This window comes from Phacochoerus africanus, chromosome 3, assembly GCF_016906955.1.
Source record: "Phacochoerus africanus isolate WHEZ1 chromosome 3, ROS_Pafr_v1, whole genome shotgun sequence".
Taxonomy (NCBI): Eukaryota; Metazoa; Chordata; class Mammalia; order Artiodactyla; family Suidae; genus Phacochoerus; species Phacochoerus africanus.
The window spans coordinates 122,409,255-122,430,510 of NC_062546.1; the positions used below are offsets into that span (position 1 = coordinate 122,409,255).

The 21,256-nt window shown below is 45.5% G+C and overlaps 1 protein-coding gene across 1 annotated transcript; it reads right to left on the reverse strand.

The window, feature by feature from the left end:
• Window positions 1-1,195: 1,195 nt before the first annotated feature.
• LOC125121952 (inactive serine protease 39-like) lies at window positions 1,196-16,727 on the reverse strand. Its single transcript, XM_047770242.1, has 5 exons — window positions 16,364-16,727; window positions 15,635-15,797; window positions 13,483-13,757; window positions 11,719-11,885; window positions 1,196-1,519 (listed from the first exon to the last, which is right to left on the reverse strand). The coding sequence occupies exons 1-5, from the start codon at window positions 16,725-16,727 to the stop codon at window positions 1,196-1,198; spliced, it is 1,293 nt and encodes a 430-aa protein (XP_047626198.1).
• Between the last annotated feature and the right edge of the window lie 4,529 nt (window positions 16,728-21,256).

Below are 21,256 nucleotides of genomic sequence, written 5' to 3' on the forward strand. Positions count from 1 at the left end.
CAATCATATCCGTCCATGCCACACAGAAACATGCTATTGGTGGACAAAAGCAGAAGTTACTATGTGAAGGAAATCTAGGAAAGCCAGTGGGGTCACTGTGGGTTAAAGGAAAGTGGCAGTTCCATGGGCCAAGGGTGGCTGATGCTCTAGTACTGAACTGATCAAGTGCTCACTCCTACCTCAGGGCCACCTCCCTGTCCTGTAGCCCATAACTAAGCCTACTCTCAGGGGAGGGCTTTCTTACTTCCAGACTGCTGAGCTGGGAAGGAAATCTCTGTGTGAGCAGCAGCAAGATTCTGGTGACTCTGTGTACATGACTTCACTTGTTCTCACTTGCTGGTCAGGTTACAGGGCTATTTGGGCAAAAACAGGTTTGGAAAGAATTTGCACAGAATGCCTGATGACACTTTGGACACAGCACACCTGCAATGACTGGAGACTACTCTCTGACCATCAGGGGTCCAGGCGAGGGGCTGTGGTTGCAAGACTATTCTAAGGGCTCTGCTAACTAGTTAAGATTCTGTGACCCAGGCATGTTTGTCGGGGGCAGCTCAGAACATGGCTTATGGGCTCAGTGCTGGGTCAGCCCAACCTCATCCACTTCAGGGCACAGCAAGTCCACAGAGTTGGTGGGCTTGGTCCCTGGAGATTGGAAGAGGACAGAGCTGTGGGCATGGTGGTGGGGGAGGCCCGGAGCTGAGCCCCAGAGCAGAGCTCTGAGGACTGCTGACCTGAAACTCGTGGCCAGGTCTCTTTGTGCCTTTCATGCAGTTTCAGTGGCCTTTTCCATCCTCAGCTCAGGGCAAATCATTTGTCTCGAGGTTGACTATCATGTTGGCCATCAGTGACCTGCAGACTCTAGGGCATGCCACTTCCTCAAAGAAGTAAAGATTTGGCCCTGAGCCATGCCAGCTCTTCTAGAAGACTCCGCCAGGATGAAATAGTTTCAGATGGCACTGTCCCCGTCCTTCCCCACCCCAGCCCTAGGGAGGAGCTCAAAACACAGTGGGGTACAGATGTGAGGTGGCTCTATTGGGTCAGAAAAGAGAAGGAAGCTTCTTTCATTATTTTTATTTTACCAGGCTAGAGCAGACTTCAGATGACAGGAGGGCTCAGAGATAGACACATTTAAGTAGAGCCTGTTGGTACTAACATAGGCAGGCTTCTGGGGAGAAGGCCAGGAGGGCCCCATCTGTCACAGCTGCAGTGTCCAGAGGGAAATCAGCAGCAGGACCAAGACCTGTGAGATCACAAGTGTTAGGACACTCCTGGCCTTATGGACACTGCCCAGAGAAGGAAAGATAGGCACACCAGGAGGTACACTCGGAGGATGAGGAACAGAAGAAGGGTCTGGATTGGGTGAGCTGTTCTGCTTCTGGGTGATCCATTCAGAGAAGTAGGAGACCCTGGTGAAGACGCTGGGGCTTACAGGCTGCTGGCAGGGCAGGCTCCAGCTGGACAGCCCGATCAGAAACCAGACATTATTCAGATTGCAGACGAAGGGACCCCCAGAATCTCCCTGAGGAAAGAGAGGGCATGAGTCATGGGAACCAAGATGGAGAGGGACATGCATTGCATTGTTCAGGCAGTGAGGATGGAGTTGGGGGGGGCCTCATGTCAAGGTAGGGATGACGGTGAATTATTCTCTTCAGAATCACATGGGCAATTTGCTAAGTCCAGACCCACTGAAGACCTCCTGGGTCAAAATCTCAAGGGTGGGGCCTTGGAGTCCATTTCCCAAAGTTCTGGAGGGGGCCCTTCATAACCCTCCAGGCTGGCAGTTCTAGACCTACAAGAATACACGGGGGGACCTCAGGCTATTGATGCCAGCCCTCTGTCTTCCCAATCCCATATGGGAAAAGATACCCCATCACCACAAGGTCCTCTAGAACAGCTATAGCAGGCCCTCCTCATCTCTCCCAGGCCTTCATTTTTGACTCATTAAGGTCTCTAGTTTTCCCTCAATTTCTTGGTTGGGCTTCTTTAAAGAATGTCAGTCTGTGGCATGTGCTCAGCATAAAAGAAGTGATGCCCATGCCCAGGCTGGTGGTCCGGCTGGAAATGCAAGAGATCCCCAGGGGCTCCTGGAAGAATGTGGGGGACTTTGAGTATGGGATGCCAAGGTCAGAAGGCACTTGCCACCGGGGGGCATGATGCTTCCATCCCATAAGGCCAAAAGTGGAGGCCAAGCAAACACAGCCAACTTCCCAGCTTCTGTTGAATGAACATGGCTGAGCACATGCTACATGCGGGAGACAGTGAGGTGATATGCAACACAACACAGACAGGACATCCCACACATCTGCAGGCTCCAGATGTAGAACAGAGGCACCCAGAGGAGGGCATTCAGAGAGCTTCTCAGACCCAAGACCAGAAGGGATGGGCAAGGCCTGACTCTGGAAGAGGCAGGCAGAGGTGGCCAGCTCATTTGTCATGGCCGAGGCCAAGAAATGGCAAGGTCAGTCAGCCAGCCTTCATTAGCCAGGGGTTGGGGGTGCAGGGCAACCATCAGGGGAGTGAAGTGATCTGATGTGCTTCTAAAAGCATGGTTTGGAGTTCTCATTGTGGCTCAGCAGAAACGAACTTGACTAGTATCCATGAGGGTACAGGTTTGATCCCTGGCCCTGCTCAGTGGGTGAAGGATCTGACATTGCTACCAGCTGTGGTGTAGGTTACAGACGTGGCTCGGATCTGGTGTTGCTATGGCTATGGTATAAGCCAGCAGCTGCAGCTCCGATTTGACCTTAGCCTGGAAACTTCCATATGCCATACACATAATAATAATGCATGGTTGGGAGGTTCTGGGGCTGGTTGGGATGCATCCAGTAGGGGCAGGGGGGCACGAACCCATGCAGAGAGATGAGTTAGGACATGATTGCAGCAGGAAGTGTGGCAAAGACAAGAAGTGGTGAGACACGTAGTTCGCCATATCTGAGCCTTTCTCTCTATCTAGGGAAAGAATGGAGCAAGGCAAGAAAAGCAGGATGGGCATGTGGAGTTGATCCTTGGTGTGCTGATGTCAGAAGGAGGAAGAAGAGAGCAGGAGACCTGGGAAGGGTCACGTGCCCTTGGGGTTGATGAAAGATGCTGCAGGGTGCACTGCTGAGCAGGGCAGGGAGGAGTTCTGATGTTTACCAGCAGCCTCGGTGAGACTGAGGCCTTTGGTTACCTTGATAAGAGCACCCTGGAGGAATGGCAGGTGCAGAAGGGTGGGAAAGAAGTAAGAAAGCAAGAGAGAGCAAATGTAGGCACCATGGGGTAGGTGAGCCCTGCTGGGAAGGCAGGCAGAGACTCAGGGAAGTGGGCAGAGGTGAGCAAGGGCATGTGGGATGTTTTAAGATGGCAGCATGTTTGTGAGAAAGAGAAAGTTCTAGAAAGAAGGTACAGGAGAGGAAGAGGAGGCTGTGAGAGGAAGCTTGAGGGGCCACAGCTGCAGAGGAAGGCAAGGGCACAGCTCCTCCTGGGTTGGCCATGATCATGCCCTGTCACCTTGGGTTGTCCCCTCAACTGACTGGGCCTCAGTTTTCCCACCGCAGATCACTGCACAGAGTGGAAGAAGACTGTGCACCCAGCCAATGATGGACTCATGGGCCACAATTAATTTTGAAATGAAGGAAAAAAAAAACAGACACTACAAAAAAAAAAAGGCAATACACTCCATAAAAAAGCGCTTGCCTTCATTATTCACCAGAGAAATGCAAACTGAAAATATGTGTGCACTGGTTAAAATGAGTCCAGTGGATGTTGTGAAGTCCTGGCGGCCACATGGAGCAGTCGTCTCTTGTGGGTCTAAGCTCTTTGGGAGGCTGCTCCCCAGTATCTCAAGACATGAGCACATGCACATGGCCTGGCACAGAAATTCTACCCGCTGACTTACACCAACCCAAACGGGAACCCACGTACGCAAAAACACACATGCATGGGGATTTTCACAGCACTATTTGCAATGGTCTTGAGAAACTAACCAAATGCCAGCAATACTAGAATAGAAAGAGAAAATGACAGTATACTCACACAGCAATAAACAGGTAATGCTGTGCAGCAATAAGACACACAACAGAAACACCACAAAAGATGGACAGACCTCACACATGTAACAGTGACAGAAGGAGACCAGCAGAGAGTGTGTCCTGGGAGATTCCATTTATGAAACTCCCGACATGAACCCACAGGGCGTGAGTGACCAGGCAGAGCCTGTTCTCAATGTTGGTTACACAAGTGTGTCACTTAAAAAAGAAAAAAGGCACCCAACAGTATGCCTGTAAAGTATGCCCTTTTCTATGTATGCTATCCTTCAACAAAGCTATAGAGAAAGTGCTATAAAGAAAATGTCTTAATTTTTTTTTTTTGCTTTTTAGGGGTGCACCTGTGGTATATGGAGGTTCCCAAGCAAGGGGTCCAATTGGAGCTGCAGCTGCCGACCTACGCCATAGCCACAGCAATGTGGGATCCAAGCCATGTCTGCAACCTACATCACAGCAATGCCAGATCCTCAACCCACTGAGCAAGGCCAGGGATTGAACCCACAACCTCATGGTTCGTAGTCGGATGCATTAACCACTGAGCCATGACGGGGACTCAAATGTATTACTGTCTTAATTTTTTTTTTATAAAGAAAATGGATGGCAATCTCAGAGGCAAGATGGTGGAAGAGTAGGGGGACAGCTTGCCCTCTCCCACAAAGACAAAAAAAAAACCACATCTACAGGTTAAACAGCTCACACAGAACAGCAAGCAATCGCTGGCAGAAGAACCTAAACTCCAATAATGGCAAGAATCTCGTGACATTACTGGGTAAAACAAGAGAAGAGAGTGAGAGAAGGTGAATCCGAACTGGACGGGTGCTCCTGAAAGGGAACTGTGGAGGAGAAAGGGATCCCACACCCTGGAAAGTCACCTACTCGACGGAAAAATCAACCGAATTGGAGGAATCTCCAGATGCAGAGAAGAGTGCAGCAGTAAGTAGGAGTTCTGAAAAGCAGAGCAAGAACCGAACAGATCATCTGAACTACTGGCACAGTCACCAAAAATTGAGACGCTTGGGTGAGGGCTGGGCACTGAGACCTCTGCTCCAGAGGTTAGTCCCCAGGAACGGCCTGGGGTGGGCAGTGCAGAGACTGCTTGGGGGGGGGGTCTAGGAACTGGTCTGTCAGGTTTGATGGGGCAGAGACTGCCTGGGAAACTAGAAAGCAGAGCATCCGTGGGGGGGAGGGAGCAATACACTAAGGGCTGGGAAGTGGAAAGCCACATCAGAGGGAACCTGGGAGAAGAGCTGGATCTGCAGGAGAGAGGAGGCACCAGTTTTGGGGAGGGGAGAGAAGAAGGGGTGGGTCACCATAGAACATTCCCCACGCCACAGCAAGCTCACTGGCCCACCAGCTATCAGAAAGCTGTGCTTCCCAGTGCATCCCCCCTCCCCCTACCCCTCACGCACATGAGATGGGGCTGCCTGCCATCTCGGAGGGCTGGCCTCAACAATTGTTGGAAGCCTACAACTGCAGGGGCTTTCCTTGCCCTGGCCTGCTTGCCCTCTGGAGGGGCTACACCCCAGCAGAGCAACACCAAACACCACCAGCCCCCAGGAAAAGGCCTGCAGCCTAGAAAAGCTAGAACAAGCTCAGCTGGGCTGTGAAAAATCTGCCTACATTCTCAGGCAGTCCTTCCAAGTCAGGTTGCCCTGGGGAAGAGCCTCTTGGGTTCTCAGCGGCCCAGCTAGCTGCTCCAGGCCTTGAGGGGGTGCTACACTCCTGTGGAACAGCTGCCCAGGACTGCCAGCCCCCTGCAAGAGCCCCACAGCCCAAAAAGACCAGAGCAAGCTCTGCCCGGCCGAGTGAAATCTGCTTTCATCACAGTGCAGACCTCCCAGTCCTGCTGCCCTCAGGAAGTCCTCCTTTGCTTCAGAGAGACCATGTCAGCCCTGCCTACCCTCTGGAAAAGCCACGCTGCCTCAAAGAAGACTGACCAACAATGCCAGCCCTCAGGAAACATTCCACAGCAGTGCCAAGGCAAACACTGCCCAATAACGGAGAGTACAACTCCCTCAGGAGAAAGAAAACAACAAGCAAGATGAAGAAGCTGAGAAACCATCCCCAGTTAAACCAACAGGAGAACGAACTCACCTAAACCAGTCAACAATGAAACAGATCTCTGCAGTCTGACAGACCTGGAGTTCAAAAGAGAAATAGTGAAAATACTGAGGGAATTAAGAGAAGATATGAATAGTAATGCAGATTTCTTTATAAAGGAACTAGAAAATATAAGGAGGAGCCAAGAAAAACTAGAAAATTCATTTGCAGAGATACAAACTGAACTAAGGGCAGTAAAAACCAGAATGAATAATGCAGAAGAACGAGTCAGTGATATGGAAGATAGAATAATGGAAATCACCCAATCAGGTCAGCAGACAGAAAACCAAATCAAAAAACTGGAAAGCAATATAAGAGACCTATGGGATAACATAAAGTGGGCCAATCTATGCATAATAGAAAAAGATAAGGGGATGTAAAATATATTTGAAGAAATTATCACTGGAAACTTCCCAAATCTAAAGGACACTGATTTCAAGATACAGGAAGCACAGAGGGCCCCAAACAAGTTGAACCCAAATAGACCCACACCAAGACACATTATAATAAAAATGGCAAAAGTTAATGATAAAGAGAGGATCTTAAAGGCAGCAAGAGAAAAGCAGAATCTTACCTATAAGGGAACCCCCATAAGATTATCAGCTTATTTCTCTACAGAAACTCTACAGGCCAAGAGGGAAAGGAAAGAGATATTTAAAGCACTGAAAGGAAAAGCTTTGCAACCTAGAATACTCTATTCAGCAGGAATATCATTTAAAATAGAAGGGGAAATAGAATTTTTTTCCAACAAACCAAAGCTAAAAGAATACAGCAATACAAAACCCATTCTAAAAGAAATATTGAAAGGGCTTCTCTAAACCAAAAAGAAAGGAAGGAAAGGAAGAAGAAAAAAAAAGAGGAAGAACTAGAATTGAAAAAAAGCACAATCAGAGAGCAGTCGCTCAACTAAGCCAGCATACAGATTTAATCATGAACATGTTTCAAACAAAATAAAATTAAAAGAACAAAAAAGAGTCATCAAAGTCATAAAACATGGGCAAGGGAAGTAAGGAAATAAATAGACCCTTTTTGTTTGTTTGTTTCTCTCCTTAATTTTAGTATACTAATGAAGTATTGGAACCCACAGGACCATCAGGATAAAACACACAATTATAGGAAGGGGTTAGCATACTTAAAAAACAGGGCAACCACAAGCCAAAACCAAATATTGCATTCGCAAAAAATGAAAAAAAAATACCACTCAAACAGAAAATAACCAGAGATCATCCAACCAAAAAAAGAAAGGAAGAATGGAGAACCATAGACTCAACTGGAACACGAGGTTCAAAATGGCAATAAATAATCCTCTATCAATTATCACCTTAAATGTCAACGAACTGAATGCTCTGATCAAAAGACAGACTGGCTGAGTGGATAAAAAGGCAAAAACCTTCAATATGCTGCCTACAAGAAACTCACCTTAGGACAAAGGATACATATAGTTTGAAAGTGAAGGGGTGGGAAAAAATATTTCACATCAATAGACATGACAGGAAAGCAGGAGTTGCAATACTCATATCAGACAAAATAGACTTTAAAACAAAAGACATAAAGAAAGACAAAGAAGGACACTATTTAATGATTAAGGGATCCATCCAAGGAGAGGATGTTACTATCATCAACATATATGCCCCAAATACAGGAGCACCCAGATACATACAACAAATATTAACAGACATAAAGGGAGAAATTGATGGAATTACAATCATAGTAGGAGACCTTAATACCCCGCTCACACCAGTGGACAGATCCTCTAGACAGAAAACCAATAAAGCAACAGAGATCCTAAAGGAAACAATAGAAAAGTTAGACTTCATTGATATCTTCAGGACACTACATCCAAAAAAAGCAGAATACACATTCTTCTCAAGTGCACATGGAACATTCTCAAAAATCGACCACATATTGGGACACAACTCTAACCTCAACAAATTTAGGAGCATAGAAATTATCTCAAGTATCTTCTCTGACCACAGTACCATGAAATTAGAAATCAACCACGGGAAAAGAAATGAGAAAAAACCTACTGCATGGAGACTAAACAACATGCTACTAAAAAACCAATGGGTCATTGAGGAAATCAAGAAGGAAATTACAAAATACCTTGAGACAAATGATAAGACACAACCTCTCAAAATCTATGGGATGCTGCAAAAGCAGTGCTCAGAGGGAAATTTATAGTGATACAGGCCATTCTCAAAAAAGAAGAAAGATTCCAAATCGACAACTTAACCCTCTACGTAAACGAATTAGAAAAAGAAGAACAAACAAAACCTAAAGTCAGCAGAAGGAAGGAAATGATAAAGATCAAAGAAGAAATCAATAAAATAGAGATTCAAAAAACAATAGAGAAAATTAATAAAACCAAGAGCTGATTCTTTGAAAAGGTAAACAAAATTGACAAACCCCTGGCTAGACTCACTAAGAAGAGGAGAGACAGAACCCAAATAAACAAAATTATAAATGAAAAAGGAGAAATCACAACAGATACTGCAGAAATACCCAAAAAACTTAAGACAATACTATGAACAACTATATGCCAACAAGTTTGACAATCTGGAAGAAATGGACAATTTTCTAGAATCTTACAGCCCGCCAAAACTGAATCAAGAAGAAACAGACCAACTGAACAGACTGATCACTAGAAATGAAATTGAATACATCATAAAAACACTCCCTACAAATAAAAGTCCAGGACCAGATGGCTTCACAGGCGAATTCTATCAAACATAAAGAGGATCTGGTGCCCATCCTCCGTAAACTTTTTCAAAAGGTTGAAGAAGAAGGAATACTCCTAAAGACATTCTATGATGCCACCATCACCCTAATTCCAAAACCAGACAAAGATGCCACCAAAAAAGAAAACTATCGCCCAATATCTTTGATGAATATAGATGCAAAATTTCTTAACAAAATCTTAGCCAACCGAATCCAACAACATATCAAAAAAAATCATACACGATGACCAGGTAGGGTTCATCCCAGGTTCACAAGGATGGTTCAACATATGCAAATCAATGTCATACACCACATTAACAAAAAAAAGTCAAAAATCACATGATCATCTCAAGAGATGCAGAAAAAGCATTTGACAAAGTCCAACATCCATTCATGATCAAGACTCTCACCAAAGTGGGTATAGAGGGAACACTCCTGAAGATAATCAAAGCCATTTATGATAAACCCACAGCAAAGATAATACTCAATGGAGAAAAACTGAAAGCCTTCTCACTCAAATCTGGAACAAGACAGGGATACCCACTCTCACCACTGCTATTCAACATAGTTTTGGAAGTCCTAGCCACAGCAGTTAGACAAACAAAAATAAATAAATAAAAGGCATCCATATAGGAAGAGAAGAGATAAAACTGTCACTGTATGCAGATGACAGGATACTATACATAGAAAACCCTAAGCACTCAACCCAAAAACTACTTGAACTGATTAATAAATTCAGCAAAGTAGCAGGATAGAAGATTAACATTCAGAAGTCAGTCACATTTCTGTATACCAGCAATGAAATATTAGAAAAGGAATACAAAAATACGATACCTTTTAAAATTGCACCTCACAAAATCAAATACCTGGGAATACACCTGACCAAGGAGGCAAAGGACTTATATGCTGAGAACTATAAAACTTTAATGAAAGAAATCAAAGAAGATGTAGAGAAATGGAAAGATATTCCATGTTCATGGATTGGAAAAATCAATATTGTAAAAATGGCCATACTACCCAAAGCAATCTACAGATTCAATGCAATCCCTATCAAATTACCCATGACATTTTCCACAGAACTAGAACAAACAATCCAAAAATTTATATGGAACCTCAAAAGACCCAGAATTGCCAAAGCAATTCTGAGGAACAAAAACCAAGCAGGGGGCATAACTCTCCCAGACTTCAAGAAATACTACAAAGCCACAGTCATCAAGACACTGTGGTACTGGTATCAAAACAGACATACGGACCAATGGAACAGAATAGAGAACCTGGAAATAATCCCTGACAGCTATGGTCCATTAATCTTTGACAAGGGAGGCAAGAACATAAAATGGGAAAAAGAAAGTCTATTCAGCAAGCATTGCTGGGAAACCTGGACAGCTGCATGCAAAGCAATGAAACTAGAACACACCCTCACACCATGCACAAAAATAAACTCAAAATGGCTGAAAGACTTAAGTATAAGACTAGACACCATCAAACTCCTAGAAGAGAACATAGGGAAAATACTCTCTGACATCAACATCATGAATATTTTCTCAGGTCAGTCTCCCAAAGCAATAGAAATAAGAGCAAAAATAAACCAGTGGGACCTAATCAAACTGAAAAGCTTTTGCACAGCAAAGGAAACCAAAAATAAAACAAAAAGACAACTTAAAGAACAGGAGAAAATTGTTTCAAATGATGCAACCGACAAGGGCTTAATCTCCAGAATATATAAGCAACTTATACAACGCAACAGCAAAAAAGCCAATCAACCAATGGAAAAACGGGCAAAAGATCTGAATAGACTGTTCTCCAAGGAAGATATACAGATGGCCAACAAACACATGAAAAAATGCTCAACATCGCTGATTAGAAGAGAAATGCAAGTCAAAACTACCATGAGATACCACCTCACACCAGTCAGAATGGCCATCATTAATAAGTCCACAAATAGCAAAAGCTGGAGGGGTTGTGGAGAAAAGGGAACCCTCCTGCACTGTTGGTGGGAATGTAAACTGGTACAGCCACTATGGAGAACAGTTTGGAAATACCTTAGAAATCTATACATAGAACTTCCATATGACTCCGCAATCCCACTCTTGGGCATCTATCCGGACAAAACTCTACTTAAAAGAGACACATGCACCCGCATGTTCATTGCAGCACTATTTACAATATCCAAGACATGGAAACAACCCAAATGTCCATTGACAGATGATTGGATTAGGAAGAGGTGGTATATATACACAATGGAATACTACTCAGCCATAAAAAAGAACGACATAATGCCATTTGCAGCAACATGGATGGAACTAGAGAATCTCATACTGAGTGAAATGAGCCAGAAAGACAAAGACAAATACCATATGATATCACTTATAACTGGAATCTAATATCCAGCACAGATGAACACCTCCACAGAAAAGAAAATCATGGACTTGGAGAATAGACTTGTGGCTGCCTGATGGGAGAGAGAGGGAGTGGGCGGGATCAGGAACTTGAGGTTATCAGATACAAGTTAGAATAGATTTACAAGGAGATCCTGCTGAGTAGCATTGAGAACTATGTCTAGATACTCATATTGCAACAGAACAAAGGGTGGGGAAAAAAAGATGTATACATGTAAGAGTAACTTGATCCCCATGCTGTACAGCGGGAAAAAATAAAATAAACAAATAAAATAAAATAAAATAATACTCTTTATGTTTAAAAAAAAAAGAAAAGAAAATGGATGGAATGATGGATGGACCAGCATCCTTGGAGGCTTCTGACCTTCAGCCCTGATGCTTCAGGCTGGGGTGGGCCCGGGAAGAGAACGTCAGGTGCTAGTACAGGGTCCAGAGAAGACACAGAGCAGGGAGGACAGGCAGCCCGTGTCACTTACTCGGCAGATGGACTTTCCTGTCATGAGGTCCCCGGCACACAGCATGTCGTCCTGTACAGAATAGGTATTGTTGCCGGGCTGTGGCCCCTGGAAAAACATCGTACAGATCTGGCTGTCTATGATACCGAGCTGTGCTTCCTGCAGTGTGTAGGGGTCACCCAGCATCGCTGTGTGGGTAGGGGAGAGAAGCTCAGATGTGGGATGGATCCCAACAGAGATACCAGCTCCCTCCCTAACCTTCCCACTAAGAGAGATCCCACCAGGTCTAGCTGCCAGGGTTGGGGAAGCCTTCAGAGGATGTACAAAGATGAGGGGGAAAGAAATGGGACAGACAGATGAGAGAGCAAATGTGAGGGGGCTGCAGTGGGGAGGGTGAGGGGAGAGGTCAGCATGGCTGCAGTGGGGTGGGAGGTGGGGAGGAGTGAAAAAGATGAGGCAACATCATGGTCCAGAGCACAGCAGGGCCTCCTCTCCAGGACGTGGAGCTTGGAGTTCATTCTAAACACATAGAGAAACCACTGAAAGGTCTGCTTATGTTTTAAAAACAACTGATCTGGCTGCTGAGTGGACAGAATCGGAGGCAGAGGTGGGGAAAACTGGAGTCCTGGCCTGGCTACAGTGCAGCAGTGATGTACCTAATAGTGCCCAGGAGGGGTTAGGTGGCAGGACAAACAATGCATGGCCCTGCCTCCTGGAGGAGCCCACAGTCTGGGAACACTGTCCACATGGGTTCCAATTCCAGATCTTGCTCACAAATCCACAGATGGGAGACATCCTCCTGTGGCAGTACAGTCTTATGGTGATGGCGAGCTCTCCTGTGAAAGGCTTGCCGTGTGTGGCCCACAGGTCATCAGGGCCAGCCTGGGCCTAGTAACTGCGGTCAAGGCAGGGCAGCTGCCGGCCGGGACTCACTTTGGTGCCAGCAGCTCCCTGTCCTGGTGGCTGCTCCAGCCTGATTTCCCTCCGTGCCTCACCTCCTCCCTTTGACCTTGGAGAATCCTCCTTGCTCTGCCAGTGATTCTTAATAAGTTACAGTCCATCCCCATGAGAGTGTCTTTGGAAATATTGACGAGTTGGCTGTTCTCATGACAAGGCATTGTGACTGACATTTGTGGCCAGGAACCAGGGATGTTGGCATTGGCCTGCATAGCAAGGAAAGTCCTGCCCCAAATGCCTCCACTGAGATACTCTGCCAGATCATGACCCTGCAAATCATGCCAAATTTACATTCTACTTTTTTTTCCCCACTCAATCTTATTACTTTTCTAAATCAAAAGCGTTTGTCCTTCTGCAAAAATCTTTGCCCAGCGTTCCTCCTAAGTCTAAAAATATGCAAGCCCAGCAAGCTGGAAGAATGGGCAGATTTGACTGAGTTAAGGGATGAGAGAAGTGAGGTTCATAGATGTAAATGTTCTTAAGCCGTAAGTGCCCCAACTTCACCTCCAGGCCAGAGAGCAGGCCTACCTTCATCTCCTTACTGCTGCCCCAAGTACCATCTAGGACAGAGGAAGCTCAAGAGGTGTCCTGGAGGGGCCTGACCCAAACAGCACCCAGGAGTCAGAGTGGAATCCTAAACAGCTGAGTCAAAGAGCCCAAGTTCCCGATTCCAAAAGTTGGAGATGTTCAGACCGTTCTGAACCATGGACCAAAGGAAACCAGGAGCTTTGAAGGACATGTTATCAGGGCTGGAAAGGCCCCACGATGGTCATTGCTCCCCCCACCCCCTCAGCCCTTGCCCTCCTTGCCTGCCCTGCCCCCACTCACTGGTCTCAGTGACCATTCCCCAGCCGGTTATCCAGCAGGAGGCACTAGAGGACACCTGGGGGTTACGCCCTGGGAGGCAGGCAGGGCGGATATACTCAGTAAAGTTCACAGGTCCATACAGCTGCAACAGGGTGATGTCACTCCCCATGAAGTAGCGTTTGTTAAAGTCATTGTGGACAAAGACTCGGTACACTGACATCTGCAGGCTGTGCTGAGTAGGAGACTTTAGGCGATAGTACCCCAGCAGGATCTGGTAGTCATCTGGGTGATGGGACCTGTTGTGGGGAGGCTGTGTTATCACTCACATCCTCTGAGGGTTGTGCCAGCATCCTCACCCTGGCTGTATACCTCCTACCCTCTCCCTCCCCACCCTGCCCTGTGAGTAACCAGACCCCACCATTATTCCAGAGGATTCTTTGTCCTCCTTCCTACTATTCCCATGAGGTGGGTTTGATGGCTGTCCACAGCCTCAGGATATTTGTCCTTTGGAAGTTTCTGATGGCCTTCTCAGCTTGCACCAGAATCAAAGGAGCAGAGAATCTTCATGCTGGAAAGAAACACTGGGGACACATCAAACTGTTCCCCTTTGGTTAAGCTGAGTGGAGTCTTGGCTCAATCCCAGCTCTGACCAGAACCCTTCGACATGCCCAAGCCCTGGAATGATTCTCCAATACCCAATTTCCCACACCAGAATTATGCCTGCCCTTCCTGCCTGGTCCACACACACTGATTTGTCTAAAGGGCTGTCCCCCTCTGTTGATAGGAACTCCATGCATCTTTGCAGAGCAAATAGAGAAGCACATGGAACTGAACTTCTCCTTGCTACAGAAACATGAGCAACTTTCCACTCACATGTCCTGTCCTACTTGGGCTGTCTCCCTACCCAAACCCCTCCCACAAGGCCCCTCCTGGATGGCACCCATAGCACTTCCTCTGACAGTGGCTCAGGGTCTACTCTCTTGCATATTCTGGCCTACCATCCTGCTTCACAGTAGTTGGGCTTGCGTCTCACTTTGCTGGTAGGACAAGAAGTTTCAAGGTGGGTCCTGCATCACTACGTCCCCCACAGAGGGACTCCCATGGGACCTGGCACTCACATGGGTGCTGAATGAATGAGTAGAACCCCATTGGGATCTCAAAGCCAGCTGATGCCGGCATCTCTCACTTCCTGACTTGAACGGTGACACTCTCCCCAGCCACCCTGGGCACAGAACAAGCCCAGGATGCACCTGAGGGACAGTCTACTCTCTTGACTGCTGCATCCCATCTCCTGAAACAGAGACCATCCGCTTGATGCCTCACTCTGGTCTGTGGGAATGGTGGTGACCATAGCTCCTCTTAGGCACATACTTCAACAGAAGTGACAGGAAGTACTGGGTCCCAGGCTGCCTCCAGAGAGAAACACACCAGAGTGTGCAGGTGGTCAGGACCCAGGGGAGCCTTCAGCAGTTGTGCTGGAGATGGCCTGTGGACAGCCTGGCTTGGAAGAGAGCAAAATGCTTGTCCACACCAGGCTCTGATGGATGCCCCCAGTCCTGGGAAATAGGGACCCTGAGACCATGGCTCTAACAAAGCCTGAAGCCTGTGCCAAGCCTGTGGCCAGAGACACTACACCCCCACTACCATGTGCACAAGAGGAAAGTGAGGGTGAGATCTTGTGGCTTATCTAGAACAGGGCAAGATGTAGAAATGAGAGTCAACCTTGAATGGGAACAGGCTTTAATTCCTAAAGTTTAGGGAGAAGAAAGAGTATTTCATTTTCCAATATTTACTGTTCATTACAGTTAATGACCATTTAGCTATTTAAAAGTAAAGTACACGTAGCTGAGATAACCACAGCATCTTGGCAAGTGTCCCCAAAGTGTGAGGAGGAGGAGGAGGAATGGGGGATCCACAGAAGGACAGATGAGGCAAATAGCCCCTGTCCTGGGATATGTAACTCAGTCAGGAGACTAGAGTACGGTGGAGAACAGGGCTGGCCTTCCAGGGAGAGGGGACTGCTGAGTCAAAGGCAGGAGCCACGGCACACGTGGAGACACCTGGTGGCAGCAAAGCCTGAACAAAGCCCGGGACAACCTCCATCCCCTTCTGTTCTGGCCCTCTGTGCTCCCTCCCTACCCCACCCAGCAGTGGGGCTGTGGGAAAGACGTACTTTTGGAAGCAATGGGCAGCTGAGATCACCCAGTAGGCACTGACGATGGTGGCTCCACAGATGTGCATGCCCCTGTAGAGCAAGCTGGCCTGCCATGGCCACCGCTTCTGAGGTGCATCTCGGCCACCAAAGATCTTCCCAGTTACGGCAGGTCTTCCACACTCTGTGGAGACAGTCCCAGACACTAGGCACCTGTGTTATGGAAGCCACCCTTGGTGCCTCCCAATGTCAGCCTCCATAGGACCCAGGGCCACCACAGCCCATCCTCCCTCTTCACAGCTAAGAAATCCAAGGCCCAGGGTGAAATGACATGGCCCATGTGACAAAGGGCCACGTGGCTTCACTGATGATGGCAGTGCTAGGTGCCTATGGGTCTGGAAAGGGGCAGGAAGGGAGGCACCTGCAGAGGCCACATCAGCCAGCATACCAGTGGGGGCAGAGGTCCAGGCTGGGAGGCGGTGCTAGCCTCAGACACTTTCCTAGACTGAATTCAGGAAAGGAGCTTGTTGCCATTTGAAATCCAGGAAATTGAGGGCTTCCGGAGTGATGCCCTTGCTCAAGGCCACTGAGATGAAGTGGTTCCACCCTTCTCACCCAGCCCAATATTCTCAGGAGACGGAAGCCGAATGGAATACACTTCCCCTTCTTAAGGGCCGGGGGCAGTGGGGAGGATGGGAATGGAGAGGGAGGGACACATGAGGGGCGGGCGACCTTGGTCCCTTCACCCACCGGCCTGTGTGTCTGCTTGTGGCTGTATCTCTTCAGAGGGCTGTGTCGATCTCTGCGTGGTGGTCCCGGCAACCTCGGTGCCCAGCAGGAGCGAGAGTAGGCAGAGCACGACCACAGCCAGGGTGCAGGCTCCCCACCAGCCTGCACCTGAGCCCCCAGGCCCCGCGATCTCCATCGGGCAGATCCTGCACCTAGGCCCTGACTGAGCCGCCAGGCGGCGCGTGTGGGCCCCAGGGGCTGCTGGGAAACCGTCTTCTTGTGCCGGCCACACCCCTGGCCTGGACAGCCTGGTGTGCTCGCCTGGGAGAAGCCGCATTCCATGTGTGTCCAGAGCTCCCAGTCCTGGTGCATAGAAGGCAGTCATCACTGGGAGTGCCCAGGCTGATGGGGGAAGCAGAGAGCACATAGGATCCCTCCTTCCAGGAATCTCAGTTTGTTGGAGAGACATTAGGGCAGTTATGGCATATGCCAAGGAATATAAACTGATGGTCGGGTTATGTATGTGTCACCAAATATGCCCAACTTGCTTTCAAAATCCAGTGCATTCCTCTATCCACACCCTCACCCCCCACTCCTATTCTATGTGATTAGGTCATGGCCACCAAGGATAATATCCCTTTCTTAAACTCACTTGGTACCACGACTTATCAAGGGGTGGATACCCTCAGGTCTTTCCCACACTCCACAGGAGGGAATTATACAAGCGTATGGGTCATTATGGGGTCCACCCACTGGCCTCTAGTGAGTCTTGTCCTTCCCAAATGCTAAATCATCCATCACACTTCGAGGTTCACAAAAATCTCATCTTGTTAAATTAGCCTCTTATGTTGAATGAGGTCATCAAGAGAATGTGATTGAATGTTGACCCTGGACCTGGACCTGGGCAATTGGAGAGTAAAATGTGGGTGAAGACCATCTGGACAGTTTACATGACTGAACCCAGCTAAGACTGCTATATAAACTTTAAGATTCGGGGGTGGGGGGCAAGTGCAGAGATCTACTTGTCTTGGGGGCTCCAGGTCCTTTAAAACTTAAAAATATTATTCTAGACTCACTTGAAATAATGGGGACTTAAAAATCATGAAGAAAATAATGATGTGGACACTTACCATCTCCAATTTACAGAAAGTAGCACATGTCTGTTCTGCCGAATAGTTCTTTCAAGTTGGTTTCTGCTGGTAGAAATCTTAGGGTCCAACTTTCATGATGTACTTTCTCTGTCCTTGTCAGTACAAGATAGCAGTGTCTCTGACAACATAAACTTAAGAATCTTATGATCCTTTTGTGGATTTCATTAGGTTTCACTCCATTAGACAAAGCTACATCCACTGTGTTGAGATAATTCCCTTTCTAACTTGGCCTCTTGTTGAGATGTTATATATAGATCAGCACAATAAAAAGCTGGGAAAAAAGGTCATATGACTCTCCCGAATATATCTAGAGATATAGAGGGAAAGACTGGAAAATTTGAAGAGAAGTTGGAAGAAGTGAACAGAATAGGGACAGTGGGAGGGTATGTATGATGACTGGGCTCAAAGGTGGAACTAGGTGTGGGGGAGTAGAGGCATTGTAGATGCTAAGAGAAACAAGGGACAGGACCCCAGAGGCTGCAGGAAAATTGTTTTCAGGGAACATTGGGAGATGAAAGGGACTTTGGCGAGGGTGGGGCCTAAGGGATTAGCTGCTCACCATCTAGACTGCATCTGATGGTGTTCAGAGCGGGGAAAGGCCTGACTGCCCCTGGGACAGATGCCTTCTGTACCTCCCACATGTCGTCTTCACAACTATGAGCATTTCCAGTTTGCAGATAAGGAGACTGAATCCAAGGATACCTGAGCCTTACACAGGGAATGCAGGGCCAACAACTCAAGACCAAGTCTGTTGCTAGTGGCTTGCCCTTCTGTGTCCTGCTGCTGGTCAATCAGAGCCCTAATCATTATCCTGCCTGCCCCAACCCCAAGCTTTTTCAAGGAAGTACAGAAGATAGACTGTGTCAACCTGTGCATGTAACAGGGCTGCCACCATTGGAGAAGAAGTGGCAGGGCCCTGGGCAGTCTATGGGCACCTGAAAAGGAACAAACACTCTGAGGTGTCACAGTCATTGGGGGGATAAACCGTCCAGACTCCCCTCACAGATAAGGAACCAACATCACCAAAAGGCAGAGTAACCTGCAGGCAGGGACTGGACCCAGCTAGCAGGCGCTAGAATCCACGGTGATAACCACTGCCCCACACAGCCTCTCTCCACAGGCCTTCAAAGTGCTGAGACAGGACAGCATCCCCACCTCCTACCTTTTTTAAAAAAATTAAAGAATAGTCAATTTACAATTTTCTATTAGTTTCAAGTATACAACATACTGATTTTTTATAGATCATACTCTAGTTAAAGTTATTATAAAATATCGGTTATATTTCCTGTCTTCTACAACACATCCCTGCATCTTGTTTATTTTTTACCTAGTAGTTTGCACCTCTTAAGCCCTTTTGCCTACCTTGCCCCTCCCCCCAACCCTCTCCTCACGGGTAACCACTAGTTTGTTCTCTGTATCTATGACTCTGTTTGTTTTGTTATATTCATTAGCTTGTTTTATTTTTTAGATTCCACATATAGGTGAAATTTTATTCTATATGACTTACTTGAAAAACATAATACCCTTCAGGTCAATCAATTGTTTTATATGGCTAAGTAATATTCCATTGTATATATGTACCACATCTTCTTTATCTGTTCATTAGTCAGTGTACACTTAGAGTGTTTCCGTATTTTGGCTAGTGTAAGTACTGCTGCTATGAACACTGGGGTGCATGAACATTTTCAAATTAGTATTTTCATTTTCTCCGGATATATACCCATGTGTGGAATTGCTAAGAATCATATGGTAGTTCTATTTTTAATTTTTTGAGGAACCTCCATATCATTTTCCATAGTGGATGTACCAGTTTATCCCCAGGAGTGAACTAAGGTCTGCTTTTCTCCACATATTTGCTATTTGTAGACTTTCTGATGATAACCATTCTGACAGGTGTGAGGTGATATCTCACTGTGATTTTGATTTGCATTTCCTTGATGATTAGTGATGTTGAGCATCTTTTGATGTGTCTGTTAGCCACCTGTGTACTTTTTTGGGAAACTGTATATTCAGATCTTCTGCCCATTTCTCAATTGAATTGTTTGGTTTTTGATGTTGAGTTGAAGGAACTGTTTATATAGTTTGGATATTAACCCCTTATCAGACATATCATTTGCAAATATTTCTCCCCATTCCATAGGTTGCCCTTTTTTTTTTTGAGGATTCATTAACTGTGCAAAAGCTTTTGAATTTCATTAGATCCATTTATTTATTTTGGCTTTTATATCCTTTGCCTGAGGAGACAGATCCAAAAAAAAATAATATTACTAAGACATATCAAAGAGCATATGTTTTCTTCTAGGAGTGTTATGGTGTCCAGCTTTACACTTAGATCTTTAATCCATTTTGAGTTTATTTTTGTATATGGTATGAGAAAATGTTCAAATTTCATTCTTTTACATATAGTTGTCCAGTTTTCCCCACACCACTAATTGAAGAGACTGTCTTTTCTCCACTGTATATTCTTACTTCCTTTGCTGTAGACTAATTGACCATAGCTACATGAGTTTATTTCTGGGAACTCTATTCTCTTCCATTGATCTCTGTGTCTTTTTTTTTCCAGTGCCATACTGTTTTTTTAAATTTAGCTTTGTAGTATAATCTGAAGTCAGGGAACGAGATTCCTCCAGCTTTGTTCTTCTTTCTGAAGATTATTTTAGCTATTTGAGGTCTTTTGTATTTTTATACAAATTAAAAATTGTTTTGTTCTAGTTCTGTGAAAAATGCTGTTGGTAATTTGGTAGAGATTGCATTAAAATTATAGACTGCCTTAGGTAGTATAGTCATTTTAACAATATCAATTCTTCCAATCCAAGAACAGTATTCTTGCCTACTTTGTTGTAGGTTCATGGATATACATAAATATATAGGTTACTTCTGGGTTCTCTATTTTATTTTTGTGCCAGTACCATTCTGTTTTGAATTATACTCTAAAGTCAGGGAGATATACTTCCAGCTTTATTCTTTTTTTTCTCAAGATTACTTTGGCTATTCAGAGCAAAATTCATCCAAATTTTAGGATCATTTATTCTAGTCCTATGAAAAATATTATGGGTAATTTGATAAGAATTGCATTGAATCTGTAGATTGCTTTGGGTAGTATGGACATTTTAGCAATATAAATTCTTCCAATCATGAACACAAGTTATCTACCTATTTATTTGTATAACTTTCAGTTTCCTTCCTCAGTGTCTTATAGTTTTCAAAGTATAGGTCTTTCACCTCCTTGAAACCAGGTATTTTTTTCCTAGGCATTTTATTCTTTTTGATGTGATTATAAATGGGATTGTTTTCTTGCTTTCTCTTTCTGATAGTTCATTGGTAGTGTATAGAAAAGCAAACCATTTGTGTATATTTATCTAGTATCCTGTAACTTGATTGAATTCATTTGTTAGTTCTAATAGTTTTTTGGTGAAGATGTTAAGGTCTTCAATACATAGTATCATGTCATTTGTAAACAGTGACGGTTTTACTTCTTCCCTTCCAATTGGGATGCCTTTCATATTTCTTTTTCTTATCTGATCACTGTGGCTAGGATTTTCAATACTGTGTAAATAGAAATGGTGAAAGTGGGCATTCATGAATTGTGTCTAATTTTAGAGATAAAGCTTTCAGTTTTTAACTATTGAGTATGGTTTTAGCTATGAGTTTATTATAAATGGCTTTTATTATGTTGAGATATGTTCCCTCTACACCAATTTGTTGAGAATTTTTTCATGGATGGGTGTTGAATTTTGGCAGATGCTTTTACTGTCTATTGAAA